This window comes from Malus sylvestris, chromosome 9 (assembly GCF_916048215.2).
Source record: "Malus sylvestris chromosome 9, drMalSylv7.2, whole genome shotgun sequence".
Classification (NCBI taxonomy): domain Eukaryota; kingdom Viridiplantae; phylum Streptophyta; class Magnoliopsida; order Rosales; family Rosaceae; genus Malus; species Malus sylvestris.
In genome coordinates this window covers 4723041-4735944 of record NC_062268.1, presented here as the reverse complement: position 1 = coordinate 4735944, position 12904 = coordinate 4723041, and the positions used below count along the sequence as shown (strand labels likewise).

Genomic DNA, 12904 nt, shown 5'->3' with positions numbered 1-12904 from the left:
CCGAACTCGACTCCACTGTAGCACAATATTGTTCGCTTTTGGCCCCGACCACGCCCTCACGGTTTTGTTTATGGGAACTCACACGAGAACTTCCCAGTAGGTCACCCATCATGGGATTGCTCTCGGACGGACTTGCTTAACTTCGGACCACGCCCTCACGGTTTTGTTTCTGGGAACTCACACGAAAACTTCCCAGTGGGTCACCCATCATGAGATTGCTCTCGCATGAACTCGCTTAACTTCGGAATTCTGATGGAACTTGAAGCCAGTGAGCTCCCAAAAGGCTTTGTGCTAGGTAGAGATGAGAATATACATATAAGGCATAGAGGATCCACTCCCCTGGGTGATGTGGGATGTTACAATCCACCCCCCTTAAGGGCCCGACGTCCTCGTCGGGACACTTCCGGCCAGGGATTGGCTCTGATACCAAATTGTCACATCCCGGCCCGGGTGGGACCACTTCCCGGGCTTGACTCCATCGTAGCACAATATTGTCCGCTTTGGGCCCCGACCACGCCCTCACGGTTTTGTTTTTGGGAACTTACACGAGAACTTCCCAGTGGGTCACCCATCATGGGATTGACCTCGCGCGAACTCGCTTAACTTCGGAGTTAAGATGGAACTCGAAACCAGTGAGCTCCCAAAAGATCTCGTGCTAGGTAGATATGGGAATATACATATAAGGCATAGAGGATTCACTCCTCTGGGCGATGTGGGATGTTACAATTATTGTAAGATCACACATCGTCCAGGGAGTGATCCTTATATGTATATTCCCATCCCTACCTAGCACGAGGCTTTTTGGGAGCTCACTGGTTTCGAGTTCCGTCGGAACTTCAAAGTTAGACGAGTTTGCGCGAGAGCAATTCCATGATGGTTGACCCACTGGGAAGTTTTCGTGTGAGTTCCCAGAAACAAAACCGTGAGGGCGTGGTCGGAGCCCAAAGCGGACAATATCGTGCTATGCCAGAGTCGACCTAGGGAAGTGGTCCCTCCCGGGCTGGGATGTGACAATTTGGTATCAGAGCCTAACCCTGACCGTGGTGTGCCGACGAGGTCGTCGGGCCACTTAAGGGGGGTGGATTGTAAGATCCCACATCGTCAAGGGAGTGATCCTTATATGTATATTCTCATTCCTACCTAGCACGAGGCATTTTGGGAGCTCACTGGCTTTGAGTTCCGAAGTTAAGCGAGTTCGCGCGAGAGCAATTCTATGATAGGTGACCCATTGGGAAGTTCTCGTGTGAGTTTCCAGAAACAAAACCGTGAGGGCGTGGTCGGGGTCCAAAGCGAACAATATCGTGCTACGGCGGAGTTGAGCCCAGAAAGTGGTCCCGCTCGGGCTAGGATGTGACACAAAACAAGTTGCAACGACGGTGGCACTCTTAATTAGGTTTATATGGGATATACTAGTCCTCATGCATATAGAAAATATGAATAGAAAACTAGATTTTAATTCTTAAATAAGATGAAGTTTAGAAAAACGTCTTATACAAGATTAAAAATTGAATTTAATTCCTAGATTCTATTTAATGCTAGCATATGTATTCAATGTTTATCTTTTTTATTTATAGTTTTATAGTATTCATAAATTAAATTTTATGAAAAATTATAAATTTTAATTGTCATTATGGTACGTATCTTACATAAGAAAATATTTTCTTAGAGATTTTTTGGTACACTTACATTTTTGCATATTTTCTTATTTGTCACTAATTCATTACAATATATTTAAGTACGAACATTTCGGTACACTAGGTTAGTATAATATATTTGGGTACGGATATTTCAGTACACTAGTTTAGTATAATATGTTTAGATACCGATATTTTGGTATACTAGTTTAGTATCATATATTTAGGTACGGGATTTTCGGTACACTTATGTTTTTGCTTATTTTCTTATGTGCTACTAATTCACCACAATAAATTTAGGTACCACAATATATTCAAGTACAGACATTTGGTACACTTATTTTTTTGCATATTTTCTTATGTGTCATTAATTCACTACAATAAATTTAGGTACTACAATACATTCAGGTACAGACATTTCGATACACTAATTTAATAAAATATATTATGATACAGACGTTTAGATACACTATTAAAGGAAGTTAAATAAAATTAATGAATTAAAATGTGTATAATAATACATTTAAAATTTAATGTAATGATATTAAAGAAAATATCTATTAAATATTAAAATAAAAATATAATATAAATTTGAATTAAATACACATTAAAAAACTAAAATCAATATCCAATCTAACACCATATTTTTATTAAATATTAATCTTCTTCAAGGATTAAAGTTTAAAAACTCCAAATAATATTTGGAGAAAAGAAGCAATGGAGGATCGATAATTCGATCGGTCATACATATAATATACATATCATGGATTCATCTGCAACTGTGGTGGTGATGATGCTGCTGATTATGGCTACGACGTCTCAGCTGCCCGTCACAAGCCATTGCATGGTGATGAGCAACAGCAGGACAAGTCAGCGGTGCAATGTGATCGGAAACCGTATGCTTCTGCCATCCACTCGCCGGAGCTGGCAATCCTGAAAACTGCTACGTGTACAAGAAAGGAGGATGTTAATATTGGAATTTATATTACATATATGCTATTTCAATTTCTGTTGTTGTGCTTTATTATTTATGTTTATTTAAGAAGAATTGCATAATATTCTGCTTGTAATCTGTTGCCCTAGCATTCTATGATTTATAAATCTCAAGTCAACAATTTAGGTCTCAAAGGAACTGGTAGTGGCCTGGCTTTAACCTTTGGACATTTAATGATGATATGAATCAAATAAATTAACGGTTCATCATAAATCGGAAGTTAAACCTTTGGGCACTGATGACTGTGCATTTTAATAATGTCAGTAAGGATAGAGTTTGTTTGGAAGAAGATGGATAACAACTACAGATTTTTCAATGCTCGAAATACAGAGCCGAACATAACATGTCATTATACAATTAAAGGGACACTTGAATTGATCGGACAACATGAACCTTCAGTTCACTGATATTTTTTTCAAAGATGATCTTTGCATGATGATTCATAACATGAATAGTTCTGATCATAAGCACAAGTTCTGTAGTTCAAACATGAAAAATTTTAAGAAGTTTCTACTCATCCTTGAGTAGTCAAATATTGTTTCCAAATAAATGAGTGGCTTAAATTGATCGGGAAGCATAATCTTTTAGTTCACTGATTTTTTTTTCCTAATGACTAGTGCAGTGATTGATTGTGGGAGTAAAATTCTCTCATTTTCAAAATTTTCTTTTCTCTAATTCTCTTATATTTGAACGATCGCAATTAAATCAAGTTGACATCTAAAAAAAGTAAGAAAAAGAGGATTGGAAGGGACGCACTATATGTGTGTCCTCACTGCAGGCAACAATTCTCTGATAGTGCGCATACTGGTCATAGTGCGCACACAGCGTAAATCCAAAGAGCCAAAGGGACCAAGGTAGGTGTTTGGGGGTGTGGGGGTGACCACTTCTTTCACTTGTTGTTGTTTGTTTGTTTGTTTTTTTTTTTTTTTTTGGGGGGGTGTTATGGAGAGGGGTTTGTAAAATTATTTTGAAACGTCAAATGATGTTTGTGTTGCTTTCAAAAACTTGAGGAGATTTAAAAAGAAAAAACAGAAATTTTAAAGGTGTATGCGTGATTAACCTCTATTAAAAGTTTTACAATGATTAAGGGTGTTTTTGGCATTTTAAACTCAATGATTGACAAGTAGGACTTTCTCACCAATAATAACCTAATAAGTATAAATGCTGCAAAACCAAAACCCATATATAGACAGACTGTCATTGAACAAATTAATTTACCATCAGAGTAGCGTTTTATACCAAAGTCTTGTACAAGATTTTCTTCAAATGACCGTGTATACTAAGTTTTTCATAAATTCACACTGACATAGAAGGAGCAACTAAATAAAGAATAATACTTGACTACTCAAATAATAAGTGTAGTTCTTAATCAAAATTATTTGTTGCCGATTCATAAAATTTCGTGTTTATTATTAGAATCGTTCATATTATAAATCATTTCATAAATATTATATCTACAAAAAATCAATTAAAACTAATATTGTTTAGTCATCGAACTGTATAAAAACAGAATTGGTCAAAGCATTGCGAACCGTCTATGTATTTGCTACAATAAATTGACTAAACGATCTTAGTGTTAATTCATTTTTTTTTATCTTATAGAGTAATTTATAATATGAGTAGTTTTAATCATAAGTACAAACTTATATGATATGAATACAAAGAGTTTTGAGTAAGAGATTCTCCTCATCCTTAAGTAACCAAATATTGTTCTCAAATAAACGAGTGGCTTAATTTGATCGGAAAGTATGATGTTTTAGTTCACTATTTTTTTCCCAGCGATAGTGCAGTGATTGATTGTGAGCTGTGAAGCTAATATGGCGTTTCTATGCTATTTAGTATTATGTTTTAATGTTATTTATCTTTATTTGTAAATAAAAGATCTTAAATTTTATTTTCATTAAAAATAAATTTGAACTATATTTTTACTAATTTATTATAAGGAAAACTAATGAAAAGGGCTTGAAAACTTTGAGTTTTAATGATAAGGACAAAATAAAAGGTAAAGTGAATAGTACCAGGATTGACGTTTTAGTGTAAAAATGTGGTTTTTCGTTAAAGTGAACAGTACCGGGTGCTTTTCATTAAAGTTCCTTTTATTATAAGGTTATTCCAAATTATTTTATTTTAATATTAAAAAAAAATTATTGCGCTATCTGTAAGAGATAAGATTACAGCAGCCGACAATTCTGTGATAGTTGGCAGAAGACTAGTATGCATCATGAATGCGAAAATCCAAAGACCCAATGGGACCAATGCATGGCCAATGAACAACACTTGGCTCAAATTATTCTCAGATAAGAATTATAATACAATTGCTTTTTTATTATTATTATCATTAACAATTATCTTTTTAAAAAAATCATCCAATTTAAACGTCTTTTAATCATTTATATAAAGGAAAACTAATGAAAAGAGCTTGAAAACTTTGAGTTTTAATGATAAGGACAAAATAAAGGGTAAAGTGAATAGTACCAGGATTGACTTTTTAGTGTAAAAATGTGGTTTTTCGTTAAAGTGAACAGTACCGGGTGCTTTTTGTTAAAGTTCCCTTTATATAAATCAAACTATTCACAATAAAAAAAGCTCCTTATTATCATAATTGTCGATTTATTAGGCAACAAAAGGATTAAATCGAGTAAATTTTTTTTTAAAAATAATCTTTAAATAATAATAAAGAAAATTTTATTTTAAAATATTGAAAAAATGTCAAGTAGGAATGCTTGTTCTTTGCTGATTGGCTCGTACAATACAAGTTGCAACTAGTGACCACTGTCGGATTTTTTCATAAGCCATAGCCTACAAGTAGTACCCATCCGGATGCATGAGATGTACTATTCCAGTTGCTCCAGCATATAGAAAATAAGAATATTTGGAGAAAAAAAGAAGGATCGATATCATGGATTCTCCTGCAACTGTGGTGGTGATGATGCTGCTGCTTATGGTGACGATTTCGCAGCTGCCCGGCACAAGCCATTGCATGGTGATGAGCAAGAGCAGCAACGTCTCCAACTGGTGTGACGGGCGTTTCGGCCGGTGCCAGCTTATTCCACAGGAGGGTTTGGATTTACTGGAGCCCGATGATAGTTTCAGGCATTTGGTGGAATTGGATACTTCAAATGTTCAACAAACACAGCCAATTTCCTTTGGCACGCTAACGCCGCAATGTGGTCGGACAAGGCTGCCCCCCTGCGCTACAACCAGACCAGATGTAAGACTTGAAAACTGCGGCACGTACAACAAAGGCTGTTATCGTCATCCTCAAATATAATTATATCTGTGCTATTTCAATTTCTGTGTCTTGTGCTTTGCTATTTATGTTTATTTAAGAAGAATTGCGTAATATTCTGCTTGTAATATATTGCCCTAGAACTCTATGATATATAAATCTCAATTCAAGAATTCAGTTTTCAGAGGAATTGGAAGTGGCTTGGCTTTAACCTTTGGCCATTTTATTATTATATGAATCAAACAAATTGACGGTTCATCGTTAATCGTTAATCGGCCACTGATTTCTGCATTTAAACAAAGTCAGTAAGGATAGAGTTTGTTTGGAAGAAGATGGGTAACAACAAAGTCTTCGCCCTCTATTTGCCATGTGAAATTTGAATGGTCCCGGATGTATGAAGTGATTCTTTATTTTTCTATTTCATTTTATTTATTTTATTACAAATTCAATCGTCAATAATCTTGGAAAGATTTAAACTTTCTTATCATTTCGGTTTGAGGAATGCAAACAAGACTTTTAAAAGTAAGACTCTTCATGAAGTATCTGCCACCTCACAATTTAACATCATGTGCTGCAAATGAACGAAATCTCAGAGGTCAACGATCCGAATGGGAGATGATGAGCGACTTAAAAGTACTTCTAGGCCATAGAAGCGTTTTCTAGAAAAAACAAATGCCAAGTGCTCTTAATTTTCCTGTTTTAAAATGCAACAGAAGTTGCCCAACGAATAAGCAGTCGATCGTCATTTCACAAGAGTACAATGTTATAACATTTGTAAACAAGCGCCTATGTTCTTGTCAAAATTTTCAGAAACATTTGATCCAAGTCGAAAATAACTGGGAACCAATAATACTCGTTCAACCTCTCATAAGTCAATCAGGCACCTACGTTAAGACGTAAGTTTCTAACGAATAACTAAGCCTTGCACTGCCTGTGATCCATCGTCAGCTATCCTGTTAGCTCGAATGGTGCTGATAACGTTTGCAATATTACCCTGAAAATGAAGAACTCTGTCAATATACGATTGTATAATGAAGATATACGAACAATATAATACAAAGAGTGGTTTTTCATACGATAGCAATCAAAATCGGTTCTTAGTGGGCAGTCAGTAATGAAAACGCAGCTGCAGTTACTTACCCTCCAAGTTGCTAACTTTGTTCTTAGTGTAAGCCATTGTTCTTCCCCAAATACTCTGAGAGTACAGCGGCTGCAGATGAAAGGCCAATTCAGTTCAAGAACAAATATATACGTCTTTGTGTGTACGCAGAAGGTATGAAACACAAACTAACCTCACAATCACCACTTGATTCATCTGGTCCATTTTACAGTCCATTAACTTGGCAGTTATTGCCTTTACCACCCAAAGTTCAACTTCATCATCATTAATCTGCCAAAACGAAGTGCATAAGCATAATTAACCATGATGTCAAATAAAAACCGCTGGAACCAGAAAGGTAATCCAAACTAACCTTAAGAGTATCTCTGATAACACCGTAAGGAATCTGTCCAGATTCATCAGAACCAAGATCCATCAAAGAAATCAACCTCATCTTAGTTATGCAGTCTTCATGGCCAAGACCTATAACGTTTCAAAAAGCATAATTTAGACAAATAAAACAAAGTAATAGTCCAAAGAAAACGCAGTCAGTTGAAACTAAACTTTACCGTAGCTTTTCAGTAAATCAGAATTTGCAGCCTGAAACTCCAAGTAAGCATCCAGCCTCTGAGTCAGAAAGATCTTTAAAAGCTGATAGGCCAATGCATGCTTAGTATCCTTCTCCAGTTGCTCTACAGCAGGCATATTTAGCAAATCACACTGCAGCATAACAAAACTGACATATCAGTTATCTAAATGCCTAATGGAAGGGGACGATATGATCATCACAGCCAAATGCCTAGTTGTTTTGAAGTGCTGATCTTAAACCAGCACTTCGTCGTGTGTTTATTCAGACTAATGCCAGAAAAACAATAGTATTAATATATTACTTTATATGAATCAATTTTAAACTACTACACAATCAACTGGATCCACCACATAAAAATAGAGTTTTTGTTAACAAGAAAATGTAACTTACTTTGTAAAGGATCTATCACAAGTAAATAAGGATGAAGAGTCACCAAAGAGAAATACGGCCCAAAAGATTAGTATAAAAAATCTTCAAAATTCCACTAGATCCTACAAAAATAACCTGAAACATGTCTGGGGCCTTCACAAACTCAACAATTGTGCGTACAGCTTCCTCTTTGGCTTCACTCAATGTATGTGCATCTTCACCAGAAAAAGTCGCCAAGTACTTGGTCAGGAATTTGAAAGACTCCTTTGCCAAGCTGAAAATACAACAGACAATACAACCAATTGTTCTTAAAACAAATCGAGGAGAGACATGTATATATAGAAAAAAATATTACAAAACATACTTTTTATGTTCTTTCAGAACATTAGCAATGGCAAGAAATAACTGCCTCTGATCAGAGATCCCAATATTCCACTCTTTCAAAAAACTTTCCACCTTTTTGAATGAAGGGATGACATGTTCAGCGACCTTCCCATTGATTGCCAAATTAAGCGCACTCAAGTAGACTAAGAACCGGCTATATGGGTTCTCCAGTAGGTTGTACAGATTGAACAAACTGTAAAGAACAACGAAAAACGGTCAGAAGTACTTAAAATCAAAAAAGCTAAATTCGTGATCACAATGGTATCATACATCTTTACGCGCAGTGCAGGCTTGTCACTTGGTTTTTGAGTAATCTTTGAGGATATAAGCTTTGCCATCTCAAGTGCTTCATCTGGACTTTCCGACTTTGTAACCACATTGCAGATAACAGTGAATATGCACTCAAGATCTAGAAGGAAAAAAAATAGGAAAAAAAAAAGAAAAAAAAAAGCATGAATTTGTGTATGATAAACATTGACAAAACCGTTAAGCTATCACTTAATTATCTCTAATAATTGAATGAGTTGATTCACCTACGATGCATGGACACGGACACAGGGATACGACTTGACACGGAGATACGTCAAATTAACAACCACAAGGGAATACGACATGACATGACACAACACAAGGATACGAGGGGATACCACCGTGCCCATGCATCACAGTGATTCACTAAGTCCATAACGTCCAGCATTGATCAGGAACATTTTAAAGAATATTAGCAATTTCAATTTCTACATTGTTGAGCATCTACGTCACTGACCAAAAACATATGCAGAACTTTGATGTAATTATGCTATAGAACTTCAAGCAAAAATTAAATAATAGTGGATGAACGAGGATTGGAAGAAAAACCTCTGTACCATCAACATGATGTCCTTCACATCAACATCAATCAGCTAAATGGTAAATTTGTGAGAACATACAGTCATGGAATGCAATACTAAGCCCCTCAATCCACTTAACTTCTTCAAAATAGTACATAAAATTTTCATAATACAAATTGTACCTTTTTCCGAGACCTTTGACAATATGACCTCAGCCGATGTAAGCATAAGTGACACCAAATCGAACGACCTGCCCATTTCCACGCATTCTTGGGCTTCAGCACATAGTCTAGTAACTTGTGGCTCAGCAACCTGGCAGTTAGTCATGACGAAGATAAAAAGAAATTCACCAACTTCCGTAACGATATACATATGCACAGTATCTATACACACATTACATCCGCAAGTATTTCGGATTTCTTTTGTTAGGAAAAAATGGTGGTGAAATATCAAATCTTCCTTCACATTGTCACGAAATTCGGCAAACCCAAGCTTCGGATTTGAAAGCATTACAGTTAAAACTGAGTGTAGGCTTAAGCTGTTTAGAGATTAATCATGTAATACGCAACAAAGAACTAAAATTTAAGAAAACAAATCCAGTATCTAATCACAGATTAACACTAACAAACCCTAAAATTCAGTTCAATGACTCGATCCAATAAACCGAGTGGAAAGCATCCAACCACCGAATTGAATATAGAATAAACTACAACACAATCATATCTTGACCTAAATGCGCAGAGAAAACATGGAGGGGGAAATTGAGAGAGGAGAGAGAAGAGTACCTCGTGGCCGGCGTCGGCCCAGGCGAGCTCCGAGGTGAATCGGACGACGGCCAGAGCGGGATCTTCCTCGGAGGTTTGCACCACAGTCGTCATTGTTGGAGCTCTCCGCAGCTGCAATTTGGTTGTTGTTTTGCAGCAGAGACAGACAAGGGAGAGAGAGAGAGACGAAAACCCTAGCCGAGGCTTAAGCTATCTATCATCTAAGTTCGTGTGCGATTATAGATGGCTATTATCGTCTATAATTTTCGTGTGCGATTATAGATGGTTATTATCGTCTATAAGTTTCATTTATTTGCAACCCCACTCATAAGGGTGGGGTGCCCTACTAACTCGAGGGGTTTAGGGCGTGTTTAAAGTGACTTCACAAGAGTAGTGAACAGATTTCAACCAACCATGCTTCATTTGACCAAGGCTCCATCACCCATCGCTTTAATACTTTGCTTAATTACAAGTCCACGCTACTAGATTTGACTATAAGTTTTGTTTATATTTAGAGTTGTTATTTATTTAAATTTTAATAAAAAATTAGTGAAAAATTAATATAATTTGCTAATTAGTCATATATCAATAGTTAATTATTGTTTTCGACCTAAATAATGCTATACTCTAGAGTCCGTTTTTACTCAACCCCCTTACCCAAAGCGACAGTTACCGCCCCCTACTCCAAAATCATGACATGTGTTAAATTAGCTAATCGTGTTTATTTTACGTACTTACTAGGGGTTAGGGGAGTTGAGTAAAAACAGACTCTATACTTTATTTCTATAAATTTTAGCAGTAGGATGACTTTGATTGAGCTGGATTGAGTTTTAATCCCAAATTCTGATTGAGTCTCGAATTATATGTTCATATGGATTGCAATTGTGTGTACCAAGCATTTTTCGACGACGCTCTCAACGAACATGCATTTCATGAAGCACTAGATAAGTGCTTCTCCGATGAAGCACTACAAATCCTAAACTATTTTTTAACTATTTATTTTTTTCTAATCAGACATTGCTGAAAACGCTTTTAATTGTCAGAAGGCGTCTTTAACACTTTTAAAAGCAATTTCAAACGAGTCCGAGTCAGTGAATGGATGAAGTAGAGAGTACAATGAAGGCCAAACGACAAAGAACTGCAGAACCAGTGCATTATGCACTTGCATTTGGATTTGTAGCCAAATTTATATCCATCATACAACATTACATTTGCAAACATGACATTTCTGGAGCATGTAGGTATTCATATTTCTGAATTATACATACATATATGTATATAATTGTGTATATTATCAGTGCTTGTGGTGATTTCTATATAAGCAAGTTTCAGTTCCCACTCCCACCACCAAACAAATAGCCAAGGGATGATCCGCCACCGGGAGCCGCGTGAACCTTGGTCGATGGACGATCCTGCATCCACATACATAACCCGTCATCAACAAAAACATATCCTCACTTGATAAACAACGAATGCGCCATCAAATATTGTATCTGTATTTTAAATAACGTACGATAACATGGTGGTACATTGTTTTTGCTACAACGATACCAACATGCTATCAATAATCTGTCCACAGTTACAGAACAGACGCATGTGTCATAGCCGGACTAGACTTGCACGACATGGTTATGCGACAAAGACAGAGTTATAACCATAAGCCTATGAAACAAGTAAACTAATTAAAAGATTACGCACCGTGATGAAATTTCCGCAGTTCTGGCCATCAACTCGGAGGTAATTGTTCGTAGGCTTGCTGTGAATTCCGGCTGGAAGCTGCTTACCGCTCGGTGACGAAGCAGGAGCTGGAGAAGGAGCAGGAGCTGGGCTAGCATTCTGGGGTGGAGGTGGTGTGCTGTTAGTAGTTTTTGGGGTTTTGTTAGCAGTGGCAGTCTCTCCACCTCCAAACAAATACCCCAAAGAGCTTTTTCCACCACCGCAGCTGACTCCACGCCCCATGTTTTCTTTTCCTATTTCCAGCAACAAGTCCCAAACCAAACATGTTATTTCAAAGGACGGCAACATTTGCACTTGAAAGTTTAGACTTTGATCACAAGCCAACCTATGTTTGATAATTAAAGAGGGTATTGTACGATTTATATCGTGATGACGTATGCAAAACCCAGCTAAAAGATACCTATGAATGCAAAATTGGTCCATACAACAACAGATTATCGACGCATTACAAGATAGTGATTTAGCCATATGCACTCTAAACGAGGAAGAACAAAACTGTAGCCCTAGAAGAAAATGTACCACCTCATGTGCACAAGGCATTGACATATATTACCAGAGAAAAGGGGGGATAATTAACATGAAATTGGAAAAACAGAAACAAACAATCAGATCATGGCAAAGAAAACATGGTAATTGATCTGAATTTTGCACAGATAGAAAAAAAAAAAATGGAAAATTAACGTACGTTGTTTTTGCTTCCTCTTGCTCTTGGGGCCTGAATTTTGGAGCCCTGCAAAAGCAACAGAGAGGTTTGTTCGCGTTTAGATTTGTTTTTTTCTAACCAGAGACATGGTCAATTTCTGAGCTGGTGATATGGTTCGAATCCGCATATGGCGTTATTTGGGATCAATGATTCACAGTTGCGCACCCACGTTGGTGAGGTGGCAACTCGTCCAACTGACTATAACTCGCGTGATGAGAGAAAAATAAAATATATCCCCGATGGTTGCGATCTGGAAATTTTGCAATGAATTGTGTTCCAAAGGTTTGGTGTGACATGTTTCATTTTTGTATGTTTACTCAAAGTTAATAGTCTAAACTTCATCTGAGTCCTACTAAAACAAGTCTGAACACACTGACGAAATTGCATTTGATCGGAAAAATTACCTCAAAAATACGAACTCATTTGGAAGTGATTTTAAAATAACTGATACTGCTTTTAGCAAAAATGATTTTGGATTCCAAGCACTTTAAATGTTTTTCCAAGATTCACTTGCATTTTTACTAAGGATTGGTTCCGAAAACATTTTCGCCAGAAGCGCTTTCAACCATTTT

At 36.7% G+C, this 12904-nt stretch overlaps 1 protein-coding gene and 1 pseudogene across 1 annotated transcript; both read right to left on the bottom strand.

Moving 5' to 3' along the window:
• Positions 1 to 6573: 6573 nt before the first annotated feature.
• LOC126582821 (uncharacterized) lies at positions 6574 to 10099 on the bottom strand. The gene is made up of 10 exons (XM_050247030.1): positions 9914 to 10099; positions 9311 to 9440; positions 8569 to 8707; positions 8279 to 8491; positions 8050 to 8188; positions 7526 to 7676; positions 7330 to 7439; positions 7150 to 7247; positions 6998 to 7067; positions 6574 to 6851 (listed from the first exon to the last, which is right to left on the bottom strand). Exons 1-10 carry the CDS (start codon positions 10004 to 10006, stop codon positions 6762 to 6764), a joined length of 1233 nt encoding a protein of 410 aa, XP_050102987.1. The 5' UTR covers positions 10007 to 10099; the 3' UTR covers positions 6574 to 6761.
• A 932-nt stretch (positions 10100 to 11031) lies between these two features.
• Positions 11032 to 12474, bottom strand: LOC126582826 (protein SPIRAL1-like 3; annotated as a pseudogene).
• Positions 12475 to 12904: the final 430 nt, after the last annotated feature.